The sequence below is a fragment of the Cyberlindnera jadinii genome, assembly GCF_001661405.1.
Source record: "Cyberlindnera jadinii NRRL Y-1542 unplaced genomic scaffold CYBJAscaffold_7, whole genome shotgun sequence".
NCBI classification, from domain to species: Eukaryota; Fungi; Ascomycota; class Saccharomycetes; order Phaffomycetales; family Wickerhamomycetaceae; genus Williopsis; species Williopsis jadinii.
In genome coordinates this window covers 529,196-554,221 of record NW_017963658.1, presented here as the reverse complement: position 1 = coordinate 554,221, position 25,026 = coordinate 529,196, and the positions used below count along the sequence as shown (strand labels likewise).

The 25,026-nt window shown below is 43.6% G+C and overlaps 12 protein-coding genes and 1 non-coding gene across 13 annotated transcripts; 6 read left to right on the top strand and 7 right to left on the bottom strand.

Moving 5' to 3' along the window:
• Window positions 1-1,394: 1,394 nt before the first annotated feature.
• Window positions 1,395-2,606, top strand: ECM33 (Ecm33p; the record flags this gene model as incomplete). The annotated part of the gene is made up of 1 exon (XM_020212725.1): window positions 1,395-2,606. A coding segment is annotated over one exon (1,212 nt), but the record flags the coding sequence as incomplete, so codon positions are not given.
• Window positions 2,607-2,791: 185 nt separating this feature from the next.
• On the bottom strand, window positions 2,792-3,556 carry CYBJADRAFT_167991 (GLTP domain-containing protein). Its single transcript, XM_020215168.1, has 2 exons — window positions 3,437-3,556; window positions 2,792-3,357 (listed from the first exon to the last, which is right to left on the bottom strand). Exons 1-2 carry the CDS (start codon window positions 3,549-3,551, stop codon window positions 2,879-2,881), a joined length of 594 nt encoding a protein of 197 aa, XP_020070478.1. The 5' UTR covers window positions 3,552-3,556; the 3' UTR covers window positions 2,792-2,878.
• A 742-nt stretch (window positions 3,557-4,298) lies between these two features.
• On the bottom strand, window positions 4,299-6,755 carry RPG1 (translation initiation factor eIF3 core subunit a). The gene is made up of 3 exons (XM_020218020.1): window positions 6,604-6,755; window positions 4,468-6,515; window positions 4,299-4,423 (listed from the first exon to the last, which is right to left on the bottom strand). Exons 1-3 carry the CDS (start codon window positions 6,640-6,642, stop codon window positions 4,408-4,410), a joined length of 2,103 nt encoding a protein of 700 aa, XP_020070477.1. The 5' UTR covers window positions 6,643-6,755; the 3' UTR covers window positions 4,299-4,407.
• A 180-nt stretch (window positions 6,756-6,935) lies between these two features.
• On the top strand, window positions 6,936-7,849 carry CYBJADRAFT_167990 (DUF4112 domain-containing protein). Its single transcript, XM_020215167.1, has 3 exons — window positions 6,936-7,026; window positions 7,087-7,137; window positions 7,194-7,849. The coding sequence occupies exons 1-3, from the start codon at window positions 6,991-6,993 to the stop codon at window positions 7,770-7,772; spliced, it is 666 nt and encodes a 221-aa protein (XP_020070476.1). The 5' UTR covers window positions 6,936-6,990; the 3' UTR covers window positions 7,773-7,849.
• A 2-nt stretch (window positions 7,850-7,851) lies between these two features.
• Window positions 7,852-9,975, bottom strand: CYBJADRAFT_167988 (uncharacterized protein). Its single transcript, XM_020215166.1, has one exon. It carries the CDS (start codon window positions 9,929-9,931, stop codon window positions 7,871-7,873), a length of 2,061 nt encoding a protein of 686 aa, XP_020070475.1. The 5' UTR covers window positions 9,932-9,975; the 3' UTR covers window positions 7,852-7,870.
• Window positions 9,976-10,143: 168 nt separating this feature from the next.
• Window positions 10,144-11,979, bottom strand: ESC2 (Esc2p; the record flags this gene model as incomplete). The annotated part of the gene is made up of 1 exon (XM_020217158.1): window positions 10,144-11,979. Exon 1 carries the CDS (start codon window positions 11,773-11,775, stop codon window positions 10,144-10,146), a length of 1,632 nt encoding a protein of 543 aa, XP_020070474.1. The 5' UTR covers window positions 11,776-11,979.
• Window positions 11,980-11,989: 10 nt separating this feature from the next.
• Window positions 11,990-13,468, top strand: CYBJADRAFT_167987 (putative cystathionine beta-lyase). Its single transcript, XM_020215165.1, has 2 exons — window positions 11,990-12,274; window positions 12,343-13,468. Exons 1-2 carry the CDS (start codon window positions 12,211-12,213, stop codon window positions 13,413-13,415), a joined length of 1,137 nt encoding a protein of 378 aa, XP_020070473.1. The 5' UTR covers window positions 11,990-12,210; the 3' UTR covers window positions 13,416-13,468.
• A 36-nt stretch (window positions 13,469-13,504) lies between these two features.
• Window positions 13,505-14,815, bottom strand: NOC4 (ribosome biosynthesis protein NOC4; the record flags this gene model as incomplete). Its single annotated transcript, XM_020212124.1, has 1 exon — window positions 13,505-14,815. A coding segment is annotated over one exon (1,311 nt), but the record flags the coding sequence as incomplete, so codon positions are not given.
• A 582-nt stretch (window positions 14,816-15,397) lies between these two features.
• CYBJADRAFT_t104 lies at window positions 15,398-15,470 on the top strand. The gene has a single exon. It is a non-coding gene; the product is annotated as a tRNA-Ala (tRNA).
• Window positions 15,471-17,537: 2,067 nt separating this feature from the next.
• Window positions 17,538-18,555, top strand: CYBJADRAFT_185060 (copper acquisition factor BIM1-like domain-containing protein). The gene has a single exon (XM_020217157.1). It carries the CDS (start codon window positions 17,608-17,610, stop codon window positions 18,445-18,447), a length of 840 nt encoding a protein of 279 aa, XP_020070471.1. The 5' UTR covers window positions 17,538-17,607; the 3' UTR covers window positions 18,448-18,555.
• Window positions 18,556-20,379: 1,824 nt separating this feature from the next.
• On the top strand, window positions 20,380-20,907 carry MIC19 (Mic19p; the record flags this gene model as incomplete). The annotated part of the gene is made up of 2 exons (XM_020216463.1): window positions 20,380-20,484; window positions 20,554-20,907. 2 exons carry the CDS (start codon window positions 20,380-20,382, stop codon window positions 20,905-20,907), a joined length of 459 nt encoding a protein of 152 aa, XP_020070470.1.
• On the bottom strand, window positions 20,708-22,486 carry UBP6 (ubiquitin-specific protease UBP6). The gene has a single exon (XM_020213368.1). The coding sequence runs from the start codon at window positions 22,384-22,386 to the stop codon at window positions 20,971-20,973; it is 1,416 nt and encodes a 471-aa protein (XP_020070469.1). The 5' UTR covers window positions 22,387-22,486; the 3' UTR covers window positions 20,708-20,970.
• A 140-nt stretch (window positions 22,487-22,626) lies between these two features.
• On the bottom strand, window positions 22,627-24,929 carry CYBJADRAFT_167982 (uncharacterized protein). Its single transcript, XM_020215164.1, has one exon. The coding sequence runs from the start codon at window positions 24,866-24,868 to the stop codon at window positions 22,697-22,699; it is 2,172 nt and encodes a 723-aa protein (XP_020070468.1). The 5' UTR covers window positions 24,869-24,929; the 3' UTR covers window positions 22,627-22,696.
• Window positions 24,930-25,026: the final 97 nt, after the last annotated feature.

The following is a 25,026-nucleotide window of genomic DNA, read 5'->3' as shown; positions in this document are numbered from 1 at the left end:
TTCCAACTCACAGCCTCTCTTCTCTCACTGAGAGGCAGATCACTCTCTGGTAAACAAAAACAATAACAATCACCGCGTGGCATTGTGTATATTCCCTGCGACGGTAGGGGAGGGGGGGGGAGGGCTAACAGAGTGAAATATTGTCACGGTAACGCGCCGGTTACTGTAGACTCACGGTCCCTTCGGGTGATCTGCTCGCCCCAAACAGACCAAAACACAACCGTCGCAAATGACACACCCTATACAACAAGACTAAGGCTTGGTTTAGATTGCTAAAATCAACCCACCAGCACTCCATCTCTGGTTCCCTGTCATGTCTTACTTATATGCAAGCTTGCTGTTGGAAGGAGAGAAAACTCATCCAAGTCCAATCCTTTGTAGAAGTCCTTCACGTATAACAACTGGTGAGACAGCGGAAAGTTCCAAATCAGGAAATATGTAAACAAACACACTTCCCTAATTGGATGTTTTTTCGCCAAATTTCTTCGTTTGTTCATGCACATGCTGCGCCAAAAACCCCGAAAGAGAGAAACTGCACAGGTTCAAAGCCTTGATGAAAAATCCCTTTGAATAGAAAAGTTTTTTTTTTTAAAATTGATTTGTTTTTCCCTTTTTCTCTTTCTCCCTTTTCGTATTATCAAAAGCTATCAACTGGATTACAATCATCTTTGAGAAAATGCAATTCAAATCATTCGCTTTGGTATCTGCCTTGGCTGCTTCTGCTTTGGCTGAATCTAGTGAGTATTCATCATTGTAGTTCTGAGGTTGTTGGCTTGTCCGTGAATATCTAGTGTTTTCCTCTGGGTGGTGCCATTGTCTGCAAGTTCAAAGTGCGTGAGAGGAAATCGAGGAGAACAAAGTGATCAATGTTTGATTCTGAAGTGTTCAATATCAGAATATGGGCTCGAGATACTCGGTGTGCCTTTTCACTTCATATTGTTCTTGTCTGGTGTTATTGTTTTCTTTTGCTCCTCGACCACGCTTTGATTTCTAACTCGAACCTTTCGACTTTTTCGGCCTGCTCAACGGTAACCACAGAGATGGTAACTTGCATGAGGAAAAAACAACAGATAACACTATAAACAAAAGAAACTGGGTATATGAAAATACGGGATCAAAACGTGGGATCATCAATCATAACTGACGTACAATTCTCTTCACTCGACGAATTTATTTCCTCACCGTTTTATGGTTAAGAAACTCTGCGACTTTTTTGTGTGTTTTCGAATTCCAAGCTTTTCCTGTTCTATTTTTAGCTCGCGAACTTGTTGCTCGGGAGCGCAAAAATTTGGAAATCCCAGTGCCTTTTTTTTTCTGTCCTAGCAACGGCCAACAACAACCAGGACAACCAGAACAATAACGAATAGCCTTACTAACACGTTTAAATAGCTTCAAGTGCTTCTGCTGCTACAGCATCCACCTCTATCTCTATCGCATCTGGTGGTTCCTTCACTGAGACCGCCACTGCTACTGCTCAATCTGACTTGGATGACTTGAACTCTTGTGTTGCTATTAAGGGTGACGTTTACATCACCGGTTCATTGGGTTCTGCTGCTTTGGACAATGTTCAAGCCATTTACGGTTCTTTGACCATTGACAACGCTACTTCTTTGGCTTCTTTCTCTGCTGGTTCCCTTGGTGCTATCACTGAACAATTCAACTTGCAAAGTTTGACCATCTTGTCCACTTTGAACTTGCCAGCTTTGTCCACTGTCGGTTCCGTCAACTTTGTTACATTGCCAGCTTTGTCCAGCATTAACTTGAACACTGGTGTTACCCAAGTTAACTCCTTGTATATCTCTGATACTTCTTTGGAAACATTGGATGGTTTCGACATCACCTCTTTGGACACATTCAACGTGAACAACAACAAGAACTTGGCATCCATTGACTCTCAATTGCAAAACGTCAAGGTTGCCTTGGAGGTTTCCTACAACTCTGAGAACGTCGAAGTCACCTTTGACGAGTTGGAGTGGGCTAACAACATTACTTTCCGTGATGTTGCTTCTGTCTCTTTGGCTAAGTTGTCCTCTGTCAACGCTTCTTTGGGTTTCATTAACAACAGTATCACCGAGATTGACCTTGCCACTTTGTCCACTATTGGTGGTTCTTTGTCCATCGTCTCTAACGATGAGTTGGAGTCTCTTGATTTCACCAACTTGACTTCCATTGGTGGTGGTTTCGTTATCTCTAACAACTCTGCTTTGAACAACATCTCTGGTTTCGACTCTTTGGAGACTGTTGGTGGTGCTGTTATCTTCCAAGGTAACTTCACCAACGCTTCTTTGCCATCTTTGAGAAGAGTCTCTGGTGGTTTCACTGTTGAGTCTGAAGGTGAACTTGACTGTGATGAATTCAACAGCTTGAACAGCAAAGGTGTCATCCAAGGTGACTCCTATGTCTGCTCTGCTGCTTCCACTTCTACCTCCATCCAAGTTTCTTCCACTGCTTCTGGCGATGACTCTACTTCTTCAACTACTCACTCATCCTCCGCTACCGCTTCTAACAGTGCTTCCTCCTCCTCCTCTAAGGCTGGTGCTGGCTCTGTCACCGTCGGTGCTTCCTTCTTGACCGCATTTGCTGGTTTCATGTTGGCTCTTTTGTAAGTCTAACAGACAGAATACAAACTTTGGTCACAAGAGACATTCAATAACTTTTTTGCACGGTGTACACTACAAACACAGGAAGGAGGTATATATTTCCCCCCTTCTCATTCTTTCCTTCTATCATGTTCTTAAGCCTCATCATTGGTAAACCAGATTTATTTATGATTGAACGTTTTACAAATTTTTTTCTATTCCTACTTTAATATATTTTGTGATCTGACGATAAAAACTTTGTATAAACCTTTGGTTACCATTTCTCTCTTGAAAGTTGTTTATAAACCCTTACCATAATTACCACTCTCATAGAAGTCAAAGATGATTTTGACGATCTTCTCAAGGGCATCGAGCCATTCTTTCAATTGTGCAAGCACCTTGTCTTGATCCTCACCCAATCTTTCAAAGAAGTCCTTTCTGTAAGGGCATGCCTTCATGGCGAGCTTGAAGATTGGCTTAACGAGGAACGAATGATACTTAGACAAGGTCTTGCCGTAGGCATCCGTGAATGTCTTTGTGAGCTCTTTGTCTGGACTGTCCACAGTTTCTCTCATTGCCTGCGCAGTGAATTGCAACCCACGAGATAACCACAATAGACCTTGTGTGGCCTTTGTCTTGTTCTCAGCCTTCTCGTTTAACACCATATCTTGAAGAGTAGCTGATTTATCCGGTGTAGCGAGTAAACGCTCACGGATCTTATCAACGTTACCTTGAAGATCGTTTTGGACGACAGTGAACGCAGATGAACCGAGTAGGTCTATTTCATACGGAGGAACCGTCATCTGTTAGTACACCCTAACAGTTGGAACACGTAGCCAACAAAGGTAAACACTCACCAAATAACTTGATCAGAGCCTCAGACGCCTCCAAGAACTCCGATGTGGAGATCTTGCTATCGGTGATAGGAACTTCGCTGAAGGATCTCTTCTGTTGGTCAAAGAATGTGGACATATCTGGCAATTCGATATTTGTTTATGGCTCTATTGAACTAATTTTAGATGGAAGCAACAGCCAAAGGAAAGCGAAAAACAAAACACAAAGTTGAGCAGACGAAAATTCGGAAAAACATCAACAGACAAAAAAAAAAACTCGAAAATTAAGCCCTGTCTGTTGCTCGTACCGTGACAGGGTGGAGGGGGAAGAAGAACAGCGCGTTTCTACAGTAACACCACAGTAAATCAAACAATGTATTGATTAAGCCATAAAGTGTTTCATTTATGGGAGTCTACCTTCTCTTTTGAGTCTCATTCTCTCAGCGAAAGTAAGTGGTTTAGATGGCGCAGCACTGTTGGATACTGGTGCAGGTGACGGAACTGGAGATTCCCTAGCAGGTGGTGCCTCACGTCTCAATGAACCTGGTCTATAAGCACCTCCGGTTGGAGGTCTGTATGAGCCAGCGGAACGAGCAGCTTGACGCTCGAGTGCTTCTTGCTCAATTCTTCTCTGGTGAGCAGCCTTCTCGTCGAGTCTCTCACGTTCCTCACGCATCTTTTGGGCTCTTTCAGCTGCTTGAGCCTCTCTCTCAGCTCTGGCAGCCTCTTCAGCTTCTCTCTGCTTAGCAGCGTTGTACTCAGCAACAGCCGCCTCATAACGTTGTTGACGCACAGATTCAATACGGGCCTTCTTTGCAGCTTCAAGCTTTTCAGCGTACTCCTTGATCAAGGCCTCACGCTTAGTAGCAGCTTGGCCATCAAGTTCTTGTGTGTATTCCTCATAGTCTGGAACAAGTTTTTGTAATCTATCACGGATCTGAAGAGCCTCGTCGTGTTCCTTTTTGGCAACAGCAATCTTCTTGGTCTTGAACTCTTCATAGACTGCCAAGTCTACATCCTTTTGAGCAGAGGCATCCTTCTCCAAAAGTGGCAACTCAGCCTTTCTGTAAGCTCTTTCAGTGTGGTCGAGCTTCTTGAATAAGGACTTGACATAACTCTGCAAGTCGTTTTTATCCTTTGCAAGTTGTTTGACTTGCATATCACGAAGCTCATCCATGGTCACAGTGTCGATATCCTCAATATCCAACTTGATAGCACCTTGTGATTTGATCTTCTCGAGAAGCTTAACCTTGTTGTCTCTCTCAATGGCATCCTTTTCACGTTGGATCTTTTCCTCGAGACGACGCTTGGCTTCAGTTTCAACACGCTTAGCCTCAGCAATCTTATCGTCCTCAAGCTTTTGTGCTCTGGCTCTGGCAGCCTCCTGTTCACGTTCAATTCTCTCTTGTTCAGCTTGTTGCTTACGTTGTTCCAAGAGTTGACGAGCTCTCTCAATCTCCTCACGTTCTTTGAGCAATGCAGCCGTGGCAGATGCAACCAAACGTCCACGAAGAGTTCTCTGCTTCTCAGCATAAGTGGCATCGGTATATTTGACAGAAGCGTACAAGGTCTTTGCCAAGTTGGACAATTGGTTTTGAACCAAATCGGCTGGGGAGGTTTGCAATGCAGAACGTTGCTCAGCAATTTCCTGGAATGGATCAGAACGGAAAGTAATGACAGCTGAGTCATGGTCAATGTAGAAAGAGAGTTGACCGTTTCTACCAGCGTTGAGCAAGAAGCTCTCAATCTCCAATCCAGAGAGCTTGAAACTGCCTTCGAATGTGGCCAGTTGGAGCAGGAAGTCCAATTTAACAGATTCGTAAACTTGTGAAACTTGTTCAAACAAACGAGTCAAGATAACCTTGGTCAATGGTTTAACGTATGGGGCGAAAACAGGGTTGGACTCGATTGCGAGAGTGATGGACTTCAGCTCATCACGGATGGATAACGGATGGAAGTCAGCTTCCAAGAGTTGGTACAACTTCTTGACAGTTGGATCAACATAATCATAGATGGTCTTGTTCAATGCAGCATCGATCAAAGACTTTCTGGTTGGCAACTTCTGCAAGTTCAACAAGTTGGCCAAACGCTTGTTGGAGGAAGTTGCATACCCTTCGTTGAAGTCTGGGTTGTAAGAGTCTTGAGGAATGGATAGAGAAGACAACAAGAACACAGAGGCATAACGAGACAACTCCTCATCAGTAGCCATTGGTGATTGGGAGTACAAGTTGAAGTACTTGTTCCAAGCAGCAGCGTGCAAAAGTGCATTGTCAGAAACGAGGAAGATCTTGGCCAAGTTCTCATAGTAAGAAACCATCATAAGTGGTTTAACTGGACGTCTAGAAGTGTTGATCAAATTGTGAATGTCCTCGATGGATCTGTAAGCCTCTTGCCACAACTCCAAGCTGACAGAAACATTCAACTGATTGAAACGAAGATCCAAGTAACGTTGGACAGTCTCTGGATCTTGCAAATCAACAGCGTTAAGCTGCTTGTAGCCACCCTTTTGGGAGGCTGTTTGGATATGCGTACGGAGAAGTTCTGACAGCTTCTTGAACTCATACTTTCTGTTGTATTTCAAACAAAATTTGTAAGCTCTTTGGACGATGGCAGAATAAGTAACTTCAAGACGTGCATTGTTTCTCAAGAGCTCCAGCACTAAACGGTAGCTCTCCCAAAGGAAACGCAACCATGGGGTGACGAGCTCCCTATCAGCACGGTCTTTAGATTGTTCATCAGAGACAACTGACAACAAGAGATCCTCTGGGGACTCGGCTTCAAAATCATCCTCAATGTTATCTCTTTCATCTGCTTGGGCCTGGGCTGTTTCCAGCTTCTTTTCAGCAAGTTCAATCAACTTACGAGCAACGTTTTCAACAACTGGAAGACCGTTTTCAGCCATTTGAACGTTCTTCTTGAATTGATGCAAACCATCCTTCAAAGTGAAACCCTTTCTTAAGTCAACACTAAGCTCCACAAAGAGCAACGCAATTGGCTCAAGTGCTGCTGGTGCAACAGAACGAGTTCTCTTTGAGGTCAAGAATTCATGAAGGATCTGAAGAGCAGATTCGGACTTGCCGACAGCAATGAGTTCCTCAGCTCTCTATAAAACAATGTTAGCACGGGTATCAAAGAGACATTGAGCAGCAACAGTGCACAGTGTACAGGGGGCGAATCATTGGCGAACATACCTTAAGCACGTTATCTGGACGAATCACAGGTGGTGCCATGTCTAATTTCTTCTTAAGGAACCTGGGTTTTCCCTCTTTGAAGTCCTGGTTTAACGTCCTTTCGGTTCTGATGTTCAAAGAGATCAGCAGAAAGGGAAAAAAAAATTTCACCAAAAACGCCGGGCTGAGAATTACGCCTGGAAAATTCGAAATGTGCGTAAATGTGAGAATGGCAATCGTCTAATTCCGAATGAAGTGTCGGAAATATTCCGAGAAGGGTCTGTCGGAATGGATTGCTCATTGTTTGGTTGCTTGTAGCTGCAGATTTGATGTTGAAAGCACCAATAATACGAAGCCAATTCATCTTCAAGAAACAGTTTGCTATTTAGAGGTCAAGCTAATGGAGTAATGTCTTCTTTGTTGTACAAGTGGATCTTTCACAAGGTGGGTTCTTGTCATTCTTTGCGTGGGTGTGGTGGGGCCTATACTAATACATTTGCATAGACGGTTGGTGAAGTTAACGTGGGTTCAGAGGAAGACCCGTTTCATGAGACTGTATGTAGAAGACGTGTTGTTTTGCAATGATGTGTATGTACTAACGATGGTTCCAGATTCCACATGAAGAGCTGGGAAGGTTTCAGAGAGAAGGTGCGAAGAGAAAGAAACCCTTACCACCAGGTCTCTCAAAGAACGATGAAAAAGTTCTCAAATCTGTGAGGAGTAGGGCATATCAACTGGACTTGGTATTTCAATGCTGCTGTGGTTGTAGGTTGGGATGGGCAGGCATAATTGGACTGATTCCATGGATTGGGGACGTTATTGCCTTCTACCTGGCCATGCTCCTGATTCGCAAGGCAAGAACTATCGATGGTGGGTTACCCAAGTACTTGGAGGCTCAAATGATGGCCAACATCACGTTTGATTTCTGTATTGGCCTCATTCCAATTGTTGGTGACCTTATAAACATGGCGTATAAGGCAAACACAAGGAATTACATCCTCCTGGAGACGCATTTGAGGAAACATTGCTCAAATAACAAAACAAATGAACCCAAGCAGTCACTAAAGACATCAGCTAAAACCACTCAGGAAGCATCAAACGTAACGCCAAAGGCACCACCAAAGGCACCACCAAAGGCACCACCCAGAACACAGTCCCAAGGTCCTCGAGTACCACCCAGAGTATTATAATCCATAGACATTTCTCAGAGTCGATAGCCAGTAGATTATACTACATGGTAAACACCCTCTCAAATATGCAAAAAATGTATGCTCTATGTATTATATCATTAATCGATTAGAACCAAGTCTCCGTCAGATTCAGAATCTGATATAACTATGAATTCCTTCACGGACTCGAGGGGATTTGCCACGTTTGTATCCGTGACATTCCTGGAATAGCTCGAGACTTTATCCTTCACATAGGTTATTTCATCATTTATACTTTCAACTTCCAAAACAGAGGGTCTGATTAGACGACACTCATTGTTTGCTGAATCACTTGAATCTTGTGATTGGGACCATTCGAGTCTCAGAGCTTTACCAACATTACCAGACTGAGCCTTCTGCGATTTCAACTTCACCTTATTATAAGGAGTCTCCGTATTTTGCTCTTTAAATTTCACATTTATGCTCAGCTGCAACAGCTTTACACTGTCATCTTCTAAATCAGCCTCATCTGAGGAAGAATTGTCAGATGATGTAAACTCATCAAGAAAACTTGGTTGTTCATGTTGTCCATATGCAAGTACCCTTCTAGTAAATTTGCTTGTATGTGTCTTGCGACCAGACATTGTGATTGAAGGTTTCTTTATCTTAGCTCGAGGATAGGTAAGAGCTCTGAGATTTTGACGACTTGGTTTGCAGGTCATAGAAGTTTTCATCTTGATAACATCAGCAATGGATGGCCTGTCTTTTGAGCTATTCAGATTCAAACGCTTACACTTTGTACCAGAATTACTTATGATGCCAGGCCATGCCGAGTTGAAGATTAATTGATGACGACGACAACGTTCACAATAATTGACGAAAGGGAACTTTTCGGTACACCTGAAGTATATGCCACAGTTCAAACAATCATACGTTGTTTCAAGGAGTTCTTCCTGGTCCGTTTGATACAATTCTTTCATGTATAGTTTGTGAAGTGTTCTGTTCCGAGAACGCCTCTCCAACTCTCTTTGGTCAATTTTAGCCTGGAGTAACTTAGAATCCGTAGAACAATCCAACGGCAGCGAATCCAAGATGGATGTCATTGATCCACGCCGATGTATCTTTTGTCTATCACGAAGAATTTTCCCTGATATTTGATACCCTTTTAAATTTTTAAAGGTTTTATGATTCATTTCCAACCCACGCATCATCCGAGATGCTCTCTGTTGATGCACATGTATTCCTGAATTGGTCTCCTCTGTTTCAGAATCACTTGATATAAGTACAGATGATGAGCTGGGATCATCCGAATCCAATTCTATCACTTCAGTATCAGATTCCATATCTGAGCTTAGCACTTCTATGAGTTCTGCGAAGGCAGGGATTTGAAACCTCCCAGGATCATAGTATCCTTTCTGTTCAGCTTCACACGTTGCACATAGACAGTGCATGTTATCTTTGCCGAAGTAAGAGTTTGAATACGACACTGTGATCTCCTCCCCGACAAGTATTCTCTTCAAAGTAATAATCTTCATCTCACCTTGGGCCATCACAAACTTTGCATTTGGTGAACAGTTATGGTTGACAAACCGTATAGGTCCCAAGAGGAGACATGGATAGTCACATCGAGGTATGTTAATCACGCTGAAGTCACTAATTATGGGAGGCTCTTCTTCACCTGGAACAAGAGGCGACAATGAACCCGCAAGGTATTTAACCTCTTCGTTCTTATCAAAAACTCTTCTCGCAACGACACAGCATTCACTCGTCCCAGTCTTAACCTTAAAACGGTCTGTAACGGCAAGCTCAAACCCACAGCTCGCATGGTACATGCAGAGATATCTCTGGACATGGGAGCGGATACCACTGAGCACCTCTTCATCACCGTTGTACCTCCGTAAAAACGTCTGCATCGCTTTAGTATTCATTAGTGACTCTGTACATTTATCCAAGCACAACTTTTCCATCTTCACCACCTGCTTCTTCAGGATCTTCAAAAGCACCTCTCTGTCTATCATCAAACCTCTCTGGTAACCGTGGCTGATCTTTCTCGTCTCGATCCAAAAGTACATGTTGTCCACCAAGTTCCTTGTGAGGAAGTCGTCCGTCTCTGCAAAGGCCATCCACGATAGAGACGTGCTCAACCCTGGCGAGCCCATCTTCCTGACTTTCTGCTTCGAGCTTCTCGTTCTTGAGTTCATATTATTGCATTACAGACAGATCAGAGAGCCCTGGTGCTGGTTGTTGAACTGGTTGTTGACGCGTTTGTTTGTTTTCTTGCCAAAAAGGGCGCTGAAAATCGGACGCGTCGCACAAACACGCGTACGCGCACTCACATACAAAATAGAAGAGCTACAAAATGTTGAAATACGAGCAGTGCTGTCTTCATACACACACCAGGTCAATTGTTATATCAATGATACACGTCAACGGTGAAACCTTCTTCGAGCTCTGTATCACCGACAGTTTCACTCAGGTTTAGGTCTTCATCGTCAAATACAAGCCGTATCTTTGTAGTGGATGGAAGGCCAGACTTCGCCAGGTAGTGCTCAGCAATTCTGGAGAGCTCTGTATCTGGCTTCACTTTTACCTCCATTCTGGTCTTTTCATCACACTTTAGCACAATCTTGAAATAGGCGGAGTCCTGCTCGTTCTCAGCAGGACCCGGTTCAAGATGGACCATTCCCCCGTTAGTAGCACTCTCCATGTCGATCTCTTTATCAATGTCCCTGAACTCATCATCATCAGCATACGTTTCATACGCATCATCATTAATCTTTGCATGCGCAAACCTATCAAGTTCCTCCTCTCTTTCGAGCTGCCTGAGTCTCTTGTCCCTTTCACGTTGCTCGTTCTCAAGTATTGCACGGGCCTGAAGCTTTGTATAGAGGGAAAGATGTACATCTGTTATTCCGGATTCTGGCACCGGTAGTTTTAAAGAGTCGAGCTTCATATGCTCCTTCAGCTCTATCTTGTCCTTCATTAGCGTAACATTGACCGGGTCGTACAGATATATGAGAGATTCCGGAACTGCGTTGAAGGCTGCAAAGGAAGTCACGGATTTCGAGATTAGGGCAGCACAGTTCTTGTGACCTTTCACAGCCAAGGTTAGCTGGTAATGCTCACTCCCTGGGATGAAGGATTCCACGGTAACATTGTACTTCCTCTTCTCCATCGGCTCAACAGATATAGATCTCTCTATAGCGGAACCGGGTTCTCTTTGGGACAGCAGCTCAGAGGCTTTTTTTTCTGTCAAGCGAAGCCTTCGAGATATATCATCCTCGTCGTTATCATCAAGGATGTCGCCGTAGATATCATTACTCTGAGCATATAGCAACGCAGTTTGTTCCTTGATACGTTGTCTGATGGCATTTTCATCAAAATTCGGATCAAGCACAACTTTTGGTTTCTTAGCTGGTTTTGCCGTTTGGATCTCTTCCACAATCAGCACATCTTCATCACCTTTGTCATCGGTGGTGATTGAAGACTTCTTCGAAGAAGCAATCACAGGACTGGGACTCAGCGATGTCCTCTTTCTCAAGTCATCAGCGTCCGGAGTAGCAGACGTGACATCTTCTCTCTGTCTTTTCTTCTTCTTCTTCCTTTTCTTGGGCTTCTCCACGAACGATGGCCGTACACTTAGGTTAAAGAAGTCATCATCATCAATATCGATCGCGTAGGTCTCCACAGACGTTGTTTTTGCGCTGACATTGGAATCTACGGCTCCCATCGATGTACTCTCTGTTTTGACATTGGAATCTAGGGCCCCCATCTGTGAGGGCACCTCATCTGGCTGTGTTAACGCCAGTGTGTCTTGTCTCTCCAGCTGTGTCTGCACACCAGACTCTCCACCAGGTGTAATAGCACCAATGTTGGAACACGTCACATTTGTTGATACAGCACCAGTTGCAGAGTCCGCAGCGGTGATGGCAGCATCAACAGCCTCCGCAATCACGCTTCCGGCCCCTTCAGGAGGTGTCTGAGTCAGGTCAATAGCCTCTGACGAGCCATTCTCAGCAACTGTTGGCTCGACTGCTTCATTCATCAGCTCTATGCTTCACAGGCTGACTACCTCCAGTGATTCCAACTGTTGTTTGTTTGTTTGTTTGTTTGTTTGTTTGTTTTCAGCAGAGACCACACAGCACTGTAGAGGTCACGTGATATTAGGCATAGACGATGGTTGGTACGAATTCCCCCCAATAATCGTCAGAACCACCGCCAGTCCTTGAGCACAAGCCACGAGTACTCAGTGTCACGAAGGCTACTGTGTGCCTCTTCGTCACAGTCCATGGTTAACCACCCGTGGGGATCCCGACATCCATACATAACCCGTGGTGCTTAGCGTACTGTCACGTGTAATCACTGAGGAAAGATGCGCCACACCATGCGTAGCCAATGAACACCTCAGTTATATAAGGAATGGGTGCCAGTCTGCGTACACACACACGCACACGTTACTAATTGACAAGCCGAGTAAGCTATGACGGGTATTTCAACGAAATTGATCCATGGAGATGACTCCTTGAACAGAGTGCCAGATGTTGGTAAGTGAAGCAATGTTCCGTTTACTTGCTCCCCAGCTTTCAAGTACATATACTGACAGAGAACGAAGTTTCTCCAATTAACGTGACAACCACATTCAGATACGATTCCAATCCCGATAACTTGGCAGCCGTTGTGGACCTGCCTGGTGGTGTGTACCCGGATGATCAGCTGGTGTACTCGAGATTGGCGCATCCTAATGGTTTGAAGCTGGAGGAGATCTTCACAGAGATCCTGGGTGCTCCATCTGTTGTGTACTCTTCAGGTTTGGCTGCGTTCTATGGGCTCATCACTCATTTCAACCCCAAACAGGTTGCTATTGGACCTTGCTACCATGGTGTGAAGAAGATTGTGGACATCCATACTAGAAACTTTGGGTTGAAGCAGTTGTCATACTCAGAGGAGGATTTGGACAAGTTGCAGCCTGGTGATCTGATCCATATTGAGACCCCTGTAAACCCACAGGGAACGTCGAAGGACATCAGATACTTTGCTGAGAAAGCCCATGCCAAGGGTGCAATCTTGTCAGTGGATTCCACTTTTGCTCCAGTGCCTTTACAAGATCCATTCAAGTTTGGTGCCGATGTTGTCATGCATTCTGCCACCAAGTACTTTGGTGGTCACTCAGACCTGCTGGCTGGTGTTCTTGCTGTCAAGACTCAAGAGATCAAGACCCAATTGACTGTTGATAGAATCTATTTGGGTACTAACATTGCCAATTTGGAGGCTTTCCTGCTCTTGAGATCCTTGAGATCCTATGACCTGAGAATAAAGAAGCAGTCCGATAATGTTTTGAAAGTGGTGACTTTTTTGAATGAGAACAAGCACAAGTACAAGGTCCTTAAGGAGATTTATCACTCTTCGCTTCAGCAAGAACCTTTTGTGAAGGAACAGTTGCCAAATGGTTATGGTCCTGTGTTCGCTCTGACGTTGGATTCAAAGGAAACTGCAAAGTACTTCCCATCTCGTCTGAAATACTTCCATCACGCAACTTCGCTCGGTGGGCTGGAGTCATTGGTGGAGTGGAGGGCTATGACTGATCCATACGTCGAGCAAACTCTCATTAGGGTTTCTATCGGTGGTGAAGATGCCCAAGATTTAATCGATGATCTTGACCAGGCATTTTTATCATTTGAGAAGTAGGATGGTTTTTATTTTCGCTTTCTTTATTATAAAAATACATATATAGATCACCATTTCCATTCCTTTACGTAGTCACCAAGAGCAGTTTCAAAGGTTTCATACTCCAGTGCAACGTCAGCTTTCAGCCTTCTTGTGTTCTCACTCTCTAACAATGAGCTGTAACTCCAGTCCAAGAAGTCCTCCATGTTATAACTCTGCTTTCTGAAAGGTTGGCTAAAGATCTTAGCCAATGTTGCAACGTTAGGGTGATAATGTGAAGATAACGTTTCCAGCTCCCAGACGGAACTGTCAATTGCATTGGTTTTAAGTGGGTCCAATTCGGTGTCGTCATATGGGTCTTTATAATTCTCACCAGGGTTGGAATTTTGTAACAGTATCATACACGTTGGGTGTCTCTTTAACAAGTTGTAGACAAATGGAATAACAATGACAATAGCAGATGGTGATGCAGTTAAAGATAAACGTGCGAGCTTCTTGATGAAAGAAGCAACGAGAGCACCTGGTAAATGTGTTGAAGTCAAGAACAGATCGGTCAATCTTATGAATCTTGATCTGTACTTCACATGGAGCAAATCTGAATCCAACAGAGAGTACAACTTTGTATAGAACTTTGGATAATCCAAGTTGTAATTCTTAATGAGTTCGAAGAGTCCATTGAGTGCAAGAATCGAAATAACACCGCCTATTTCATAAGAGTCTGTGAGGAAGTCCATGAGATTTGTAGGTTTTTTGAAGAATGGGATAATTCTCTTGTGCAGAATGAGCAGCGTTGTCTTGTATTGGTCGTTGTTCAGCACTTCACTTAAGAAATAGAGCCATTTGGACTCAAATTCGGTCTTGTATTGGTGGATATTGTTGACGGCTGATGGTAGATTGCTCAAGAATGTACTTCCATCGTTTGTAATCACTGTACTAGGAACCTTCATTATTGTGAGGAACTTGGAAAAGACAACTTGTTGGTCATGATCTCTTAGCCCATCAACAGTCAATTCTGAGACAAAGTAGAACTGCAAATCGTAGTACTTTCCATAGTAGCTTGAAATAAACTCTTGGATGATAATACTTGAGGATGTTCCATCAGGTAAGACTTCACCATTGTTGGATTTCAAAAGACAAGATATGAGCTCTCTGTAAGATTTGTTTGGGAAGTATGGGTTAACTTCACCATCTTTAGTGGTGGAGGCAAAATGGACACTTTCAAATTTCAACAGCTTCATATAAATATCAAGGTTATCGATGACCAATGAGCAGTCGAATGGAATGTTCTCCATGAAGAACAAGATGTTAAACTTGTACAGCTCATAAGCCTGTCTAATCTTCTTGAATCCAGTTGCATCGGTCTTGGAAGGACTTAGTCTCTTCATATTGAACAAACTTTCAAATATTTTGAACAGTTGAAGGTTTAATAGCCTAGCAGATGCTTCGTATTTCGATAAACCATCTTCACTATCAAATTTTTGAAGAAACTGATCGAAAAGTGCAATGGCTTTAACCAAGGAGGACACATCGATAGACTCAACATTCTTCAACAGTTTTTTCATTGTTGAAGAGATGGACTCCTGAGAGAGTTCATCCACCGAGCTTCGAATCCTCTTTGGCGAGACCTTGGAATCTCTCTCTGCAGATCTTTTGACCATTGGATATAGTACCTTCTCCAATTTATGTCCACTATCTCAACGTGAAAGCTCACTGGTGTAGTGGAAATTTTTTTTTTCCTCTTCGCATCCTTCAGGCGCTCGAGAAGCTCATCGCGTGTGTTGTACTTACCGGAAATGAAGTGAAATGGAAGGGTTATATAGTCACTGTGAAGTGTGTTGTGTATGATAAAACCAGGTGCAGTGCATGGAAAGAGCTAGCATCATATCAAGCTATCGAAATACGTAGTTTTATACGTTGATTAGAACTTTTCCAAAACAAGATATTGGCCTCTGGGGACTATCAATACAACTGGTTAAACAGTATATTATTCAGAAAACAAATAGGGGCGTGTGGCGTAGTTGGTAGCGCGTTCGCTTAGCATGCGAAAGGTCTCCGGTTCGACTCCGGACTCGTCCATTGTTTTTCAATAGCTAAAAATGGACGATCGGCCCTGGGGACATAGGGGGGACTACGATGGGTGCATTAAAAACACCCCGTTTGATGTTTGTAGTGCATTCATTGGTTCAAAACAGTAATATTATGCCCACCTTGCCATAATTATTCCACGTGAGTGGACTTTTGTAACGGTGCGTACACATTAAATACTGGACTCTCTACAACTGAGTTGGAGACTGCGTTGAAGCTGAACATTCACGCCAGTTCATCGACTCAACATGGCCTCTACAAGCACTTCTCAACCCAATTGAGTGTCATTATAAGTGCCAAAGTGCTTCATCTCCACGGCTAATCAATGGTGACACGTACCCCGAAGGCTGGCGAAATTGCAGGCAACGTGCCTGAGATAATAACACCCTACAGTTGCAACATTGCAGAAGCCTCTTCTCCTTAGTGCCTTGAAGTTTGTGTCACCTTTAACTTAAGGTCTGTTTTGTAGCATTAGGTTATTAAGATATCCAATTGAGTCAGGTGATGATGTAAATCCATGTATGGCCTCATGTCACACCCTAATGCGATCATTAATCCGGTATGAAATGAACTGGAGCGTTTTGGATCCATAAACAGCGGAGAAGTTGGCCTGTTCCCACTAACACCGGGCTGCATTTGTACAGAAAACGCCAATCAAAGACCTCTAATCTAGTACATCATATACGACTTGGAGTGTAATTGAGCTGGTGCTTGAGGCCTCAAGCACCATTTATCGCTCAATAGAGACATTGACCATTAGGTGACATCGAGCCAAAACCTCCTGCCCTTTTCGCTCTATGTTATTTTGAACTGCGTTTGGTCTGCAGGGCTGCAGTAACATGGCACATATACAGGAAACGCCCAGCTTGGGAGTGATACACGATTGTTCCACAACCTCGTTGACTTGATTCACATCATGATCACGGTACAGGCTACATATGACGACATATAGCTTGACACCCAAGAGAAATTTCCACTCCTAAGGCAGACTTGTCGAGCGTTTAATGTACGATGATGAGTCAGGCGTGTAACGTTGCTCAATGAGGGTTCGAGTTATCCACTGTCTTTCACATTCATGTCCATGATCCGGTAATATCACACCCATTGCGGTTTGAGAACTCGAGCTGGGTGTCAAGCTCCTCAGTTTGTTCCTGGCAATCCGTGAAATCGTTGATATATACACAGTGATAAACCACTCGAGATATTTACGATATGTAGGCCGGGGTTAATTGAGTTTCAGCACCATGGCTTGCTTACCAGCTTCGCAGCAAGTGGAGCACACCGGGGAGGAAGTGTACTCCCTGTACTGCTGGATTACCCTGTGGTGCTCCTCAAGTCAGCTCCTAAGGTACAAGCCACTCCAATCCTCCAGACCTTCAAACCACCACGACAAGATATACACACGCATATTCCTCACATAGCTGAACTACGAGCCATGACACCCGAGAATGCCACTCATGAAGCCATTTCTCGGTAACATGCTCCTTTGTTTGCAAAGTATGGACTGTTCAACACTTCAAGGTTAAATGCTCCTCGGGGCATTGGTCGTCACCCTCGCTGGAGACCAATACCTCCACCACCCCAAACGGATTTCGGAATCCACACTTGACTCAAACCGAGTGACACTCATTTAACCTGTACGTCATTTGCTGGAAAAAAAAACGGACACTACACACACAGTGCTTCACTCAATGTAGAAAGTCCTGTCAAAGCACCAACAAGAAGCCCTCTCCACCATCCAATTCGTTCATCCACCGATGTTTCCAACACTTCTCGTCCCTAAAAGTGTGTTTAAACGGGATTTTGGGTGTGCACTGTATGTGGGTTTTTTTTCCTTCTGTCGTATGCAGTTGCACCAAGAAATTTCCACCTCAAGCGCACGCAGACAGAAAAAACACCCCCGATAACTCAGGCCATAATTGTACAGAGATGGGAGGACTTTATAGGGAGTACGAGTGCGCTTTTATCGGTTGAAAGATGCACGATGACCAAGGAATTTACATGTAGTTTATACCCTGTTCATATAAATAAGACTGTGGGACCCATGTTGTGGGCTTGGGCGTGAGGAGGAGATTACGCTGTCACTAGCTTTCCCATACTTTTCACAGGAACTTCTAACCACGACACAATGTTCTTAGCCCCATTGACTGCTCTTGCCATAGCTCAATACGTTGCTGCTGTTCCAGCACCAGTGCCTGCAGCCTTTGCACTTGCTGACACCAAGCACGGTTCTTCAGCCACAAGTTCCATGGGTCCAGTTACTTTCTTGTACCCAGAGGTTAGACAGTGGTCTGCTGATGCTGATAACATTGCGCCATGTGGATCCTTCGCCTCTGTCTCTGAGAACAGAACCGAGTTCCCACTGGATGATGGTTTCGTCGCTTTCATCGCAAAGTACATCTCTTACAACGTTAAGTTGTCCATCTCCTACAACTCCGACCCAACTACACAGGATGAGTTCGAGGAGTGGTACAACGGTAACGTTTCCTCCGAGTTGAACATTGGCCACACTTGTTTCTTCATGCCAGATCAACCACAGAGTATCAATGCTGGTGATGTTGCAACAATCCAAGCCATTTACCAGAACGATGACGAGGACCAAGTTGGTTCCGACGGCCAACCAGTCCAAACCAACTACAACGACACCTTCTACGTCTGTGCTGATGTCGTCTTTGTTGAATCTTCTGTCTTTGAGGTTTCTGACTACGCATTGTCTTGTTTCAACGCTACTGATAACAACTACTATTCCGAGTCCACCATCGAGACCGATGGTGTTGCTACTTATGACTCTTCTCAAGTCTCTGAGGTTGAGTCCGCTAGATCTTCTGCCGGTCTTTCTTCTACAACTGGTGAGGCTACCTCCACTTCTGCTTCTACCTCTTCAAGTGCCGGTGCTGCCATCGAGCTCTCTGCTCCAGTTACCGGTATTCTCGGTGCCTTGGCTTTGGTCGTTCCAGCTTTGATCTAAGCTTGATCTATCAAGGATGCTTGTATCTTTTGTTTATATATTAAAAAAAGTTCTTGGGGTATAATGTTTTTTGTCAGCTATTGAATTCCATAGCCCTGTGTATAATTTACGATTAAGAAAGAAACTAATTTAACGTAAGTTGTGAGACAGTAGTGTACTTGTCTATGGAAACCTTTCACTTTCCCATAAATGGCTGGATCTGATCGGGTCGCTAGTACTGTGAGTTTGGATGTTGTGCTTATTAATCAGTGCCATCAATCTCTGAGTAGTACCAGATTCTCGTGTAATACATGGAGAACATTGGACTCAGATAATCATACTTCTGTTTTCTTCATTTTATTCTCCTCTATCTGTTTAGATAATTGTAGACAAAGATACAGAGCTCCGAGTTCTGATTTTGTCAGACTTGATGTTTTGAAAGAGAGGGATGCTTATTGTATTGTGAGTGAGTATTTGAATAGCACAATAGACATACTTCTAGTACAACCATAGATGGCGAACTAACTCCAGTGGGTGCCCTACAAGTGCATCTGAACGTAAATATCCACGATGGCTGGGGATGACTCATACAGACAATATCGAAATCTCAAACACCAGCAGCATTTGTAAGAAAGGACTACATCTCTGAATCCAATCTTCTGTAACAATCTGTAGTAGTGCCAACCAGACTGGTGTGTAGTTAGGCAATATCTAATGGCTGTTGGAGAGAATTCCTCCAGACATCAGCTACTAGGCCCACCTCGTATGGTTAGCTGAGCTCGTAACGATGATGTCGTAGCATTGTGCCAGTATTGGAGCATAGCACAACAGAATTTCCTCTGGAATAAAGGGTGTGTGAAGCATTAAAAGGGGAACCAGTGTTGTGTATCTATTCTTGGGCAAGATATGTTGATCTGAGAGTGTTAATATACACAATAATCTTGGCCAAACTTGTTTTGTAGTACCATTATTCAATAGCCTTCCTGTATTCCCAGTAGTGTTGCTATAATAGGCAGTGTACTCCAAGATATGTCAAGCTGATAACTTCATAGGAGGTGATCAGAGGTCAACAAGGCCCTCATACTTTGTTTTCATCTTACCCTGCAGATTCATGGGAAGGAGTAGGTTGTGTTGAAGAACAGATAGGAATGATTCGGAGCTACATAAATATTAAAAGCAGGAACTTTGCAGACTTTACTTCCAGCATGTATCTTCTTGATAGTAATAGAGCAGCTGTGGGTGACACATCAGACATCATGGAGCTCGTCTATTTGGTTACTGGAAGATTATCACGTATTAGCCAGCATCATGCTATCATCTTACAACTCTTCTGCTGTGTTCTTGACAAACCATGTCATTATGTACAGAGGGAAACACTGCAACTACCACGAACTAAAGCCATATGCTGTATTTACTTCGTGATTAGCAGACGAATTGGCTCTTTGCATAGTGGCCACTTCCGTTGTGTGGTCCTCAATGTGTACGCCGTTATAGGAACATCGTTGTATAGTATGCGTACCCAATGTTGATTACGCCCTACAGCACTGACTGCCGACATTACTACGCTTATTCCCTGAATCCAACCATCAGTTTGCTACAAGAAGTGATTATGAACCTTGCCACAGCGAACTACCTCCACAGACACCTCAATTGAACCTTGTAACCGCACAATAAGTACATTTCTCTCTATAACCAACACTACAAACTGTTAACCATCTGTATATACAGCTGACTAAGAAAACACACACTGCTTACGTAAAACTCACATCAAATCAAAATGCCGCGAAAAGCCAAACTGGAAGAAAATCTTTTTTTTTTGTTTAGAGGGGGGGGGTCGGTGGTGATTGATTTTCCGAGAATTGGACAGTTTATAGAAATCAGTTTGAACATTTCTCACCAGTTCAAGCCAGGTTCATCAACTCCGATCTTTTCACTTTCTTTACATATTCAACGATGGGTTCCACTGCATCCAAACCAACTGAAACCAAAGTGTTCACCCCGAAGGCCAACGTTGAACTGGGCTCTTCGTTAATCAACGAGCTCGAGAAATCACCAGAGGTGAGTATACAGAGGTTGCACCATTTGTGAAGGAAATGAAGGCTTTTTGCTTACTAACGACTATGAAAGACCGATTACACACGCTCACAATATACGGAGAAGACGTTCCAGGCGGAGCTTGGGAAGAAGCTCGATCAATTGACGAAGGAGTCGCAGGAGAAGTTCGACAAGGAGTTGAAGTCTGCAGTGTTGACAAAGGACACCGACAAGGATAAATCGCTCTCCAGCAAAGATATCGCTACGAGACTGGAAAAGTTCCAAGAGTCGTTATCCAAGAGACAATCTAAGATCTTTAAAGTCACCGATGAGGTTGCAAAAGCCAAAGATGACGTTGCCCAATGCCTTCTAACCAATAAGAAACAGCCGTTGAACTGCTGGGATGAGGTTGCCAAGTTTGAACAGTTGGTTGCTCAGATAAATTAAACGCACTTCCATCAAGTAGATTATACAAGAGAATCAAAACAAGAATAAACTATGGATACGAATTTACTCAAGACCAAAGCCTTTGTAAATCAAGATCAATGCACTATCGCTTTCACCACCTCCGGCCAAGGATTCAATCTTTTCCTTATCCACGATACTAACTTTATCATCGTTGAATCTCCACCATCTGTTATCGTTGTACTTGTCCTTAACAAACGCTTGGTAATGACCAGAGTCTGCGGAGGTACCCTGATGTGTAATGACAGCGTTCAGGTTGTACAACGAAGATGGATTTTCACCATTTTGCAACTCCTTTGGAAATTTCTCCTTAAACTGTTCAACAAACTTCTTGTATTGCTTTTCATCGAATTCATCCTCGTCTTTTGGTAGGATGTTCTTCTTCTGCTTCTTAAACTCGCGCTCCTCCGTCAACTGTTGCTTCTCAACGTTTCTCAATTCGTCTCTAATTTTAATCTTCTCCTCACGGTACCCATCGTCCAACACATCAGCCAAGTCTAATTGGAATGGGAATTGGACTTTTCTCAAGATCTTGGATTTTCTATTTGTAGATCTCTTCCAAAAGAATCTCACGAATTGAACCGTCAGCACAGATGGCAATTTGGTAATCTTCTTGTTAACCTCATACACACATTCCTTGTCCAGCTTGGCGCTGCGCTTTTCCACCGTGTCGTTCAAGGATTCGATGAGTCCATTCTTCAAGAAGTTAGTACTGCCATTGATATGACACTGTAGCTTCAAATCCTGTTCAACTTTTTCATCAACGTCCGATTCATCCTCGGTGTTCTTCGTCAAGGACTTGAAACGGATGACAAAGTTTTCTATGAAATCGTCACCTATAACTTTTTCCAAAGAACGAAGCAACAGCGTAAATGCCTCCTCTGCATCCTGTTGCTTGTACATGCCCATCTGATCACGCTCGTTGAACATTGGTGAGTTAACTCTTAAACTGGTCACCAATTCACGAGGAACGACATAGTCCTTCTTCTTCTCGTCCAGCTGTTGGAATACCCTCTTCAACTGCAGAACCAAATGCTCCTCAGACCCAATCTCTCCAACTTTCTCATTCGTGTCCAATGCTTTGGCCACAGTTGGAATGCTGTGGAGTGCTTGAATGGAGGAATTGAGATAACACGTATTACCCAAGTTCTGTAGCCCAACAGGGTCGTTTGAGTAGTTCACATCGGAGTCCTTCAAATCCTCCAGGAAAACAGTCTTAACAGCAACCGGCAAGTTCAACTCAGGAGAACCAATGACCATAACAACCTGTCCTTCTTTCAACCCCAGCGACGACACCAGCACATCGTCTTTCAACTGGCCAGTCTTCAACAACACCTTTTGTCTCTCTATTGGAATTCGTGTGGCCTCCAGAATCTTCTGCTTAAACACCAGCCCAGTATCATCCAGTGACAATTCCAAAGGATATGTCTTACCTGAGTTCTTGATGCTAATCTTCACCATCTCTTTCCACTGCGTTTGCCAGTTTTGTTTACCAAAGCGTTAACAAGAGTGCTTACAACCTTTTGCCACTTGAAATCAAATCAAAACAATGGTCGGAATTCGATACCGCGTAACCTCGGAAAAGTGGTCCAAGAATGGCAGAAACTACGGGCAAAAGTGCTATGGGGGGAAATTGTACCATCAACCGTTGTCATAACAACCAATGATGTATATACTGTATTGTTACTACGAATATACAATGGGAGCATCAACGGTTTGTTGTTCACTGAAAGATAGTGGGATGTAGGAGAGATTTGAAAGATGTCGTGAGCTAGTCCATCAAATAGGTCTGTATGTGATCCAGAGCTCTTGAAACGTTTGGAGAGACTGGCTCGAACGCCCTTAGACACTCGATATAGGTGCGGTACACACTTTCCAACTGCTCACTGGATACTTGGTCGTCGATGTAATGCTCCTCCTTGGTGAGTTTTATCATCAGTTGATACACAATTGCAGGGTGTGTGAATCCCATGGTGGTGGTTGCGTACCAGAAACAGTTTGTGAAGTGTTCGTTTGTCAACCTCTTCATAAAGTTCTCGTTGAACTCAACGAGTAGTGAGCACGTCTGTTTGAACTGAACCTTGAACATATGCAGTTGGTCGTCTGTTAAGATGTGCTCACTGTCCAGGAATGAGTCAATTATCCTTCTATGGATTAGAAACTGTAACAGGTAATACGATAGAACCAACGATACAGATGAGATCTGACTACCGACAATCTGAACCTCCTTAACCTGAGACGGCATCGAGTTATACCATAACGTTAATGATTTCAAGAGACCCTGACATTTTTCGTAAACCGTTGTCAGATCGTCAAATTTTATAGATTTCCAATTGTAAATCGCCGTTAAAGCATCGTTATAGTGATACGACAGGTGAACCATCTTGGTGAAGATTAGATTTCCAAAGAGTGATAATTCCGCCTTGTAAGGAGTCATTGAGGTCGTTCCACGGTTGATAACAAAGTTCTCACCATCAGTCTTTTCGATAAAAACCTCCTCATCTTGTTCCACGAGGAAATCGTCAAATTCCAACTCGTTTAGAACCCAGTTATCAGCAGAGATCCGTGTTGGCCTCGATTCTAACAGTGCAAATGTCTTATCCAGCATGATTAGAGCCCAAGAACAGATCTTCCTGATACGCCTTTCCCACTTAGGAATGGTATACCATTCGTCACTACTGTGATTCAAGCCCAATTCCTCGGCTATAGTCACTATCTGGTTGACTTTTTTCCAGTTATCATCCTTCTCAAACAGTGGAGTGCTATTGGAGTTCAAGCCTTTGAAGTTGTAATGCATCATCAAGATCAACGCCTGGCACGTGGAAAGTTTAGGAGCAGAATGCATAAGATTTTGTTGGTCAGAGTATAGGATCAACACCAATCTCTCCAACTTTTCATAGTTTGGAAGTTCCAAATTGCTTAAATCAGGGTTCAGGTTCCAATAGTTGATAGCGTGGAGGTATACCATTGCCAAGTTCATTGGTTCAAACTCCCTCTGAGTTCTAGAGTATTTTTCAAGAAACACGGACCTCGAGCATACAGGTAACAAGGGATGGACCCTGTCAAAGAACAAATTGAGCAATGCCAATCCATGTGGATAGACAATCTTTTCAACTTCATCAACTTGAGCGTACGACAGCTTGATGTATTCTTCATTGTCATTGACGATCCGAAAGATGGTTTCGTCATTAATCTTCCTCAATTTGGAGGCCATTGAGTACTGTATCTGCTCCTTCTTCAGTACAAACGTTGGAGAATGACCTTCAGGCGGTGAGGGCATCGTCTCAGTATTGAAATTGATCAATCGCTTGTCGATAAGAGACGACTCACCAATCAGTTTGGCAGATTTCGGACCTTGTAAGGATAAGGTCTTTTTCAACATCGTGTGGCCTTGGTATTCATCATAATCTGTTATTGGAATATTCGTTCTTATCTTTGCGTTGGAATTCACCATCTCGCTAAACTTGCAGGGAAGGTCCCTTAGAGTGCACTCCGTGCACATGGAACAACCCTTGGGCACAACACATGTAGTTCTTCTGTGGTTACAATTATCACATATTCTCAAGCTCTTTATACTGGATAATTCATCGCCTGGTGTGTCAAAGGTACAATCGATGTTTCTCTTTGCACACTCCAGACATATCTTGGAGTTCGGTGGTACAACACATTTGGTCTTTCTCCTACGACAACACGTACAAGGCCTGGTCCTTGTAGTTTTCTTCTGTCTTTTCGAGCGGGACCCTGGCGGGTTCGTTGTGATGCCATTCTGGAGCGACGAGTTGAATGTATACCCAAAATTTGTCTCGTCAAACTTGGTCATACCAAAGGGAGAGTTTGAGTCAAACTGATGATCGAGAGAACTCGTCGGTGAATCAGTGGTGCTCTCTGCAAACCTCGAAAAGTCTTCAGACAAGGGCACACTGAGAGGCGTGTTGCTATTCATTCTTCTTCTTCCTCTTATGCCTTCAATACAACCAAAACAGAGCAATCACAGTATGAAAACTAATCAATAAGGGTTTACCGTTTAAAAAAGTATTGTGGGCTTATCGATTGTTTTTCCCAGGAACGGAAATTTTCTTAGGGCCGGAAACCATACTGCCC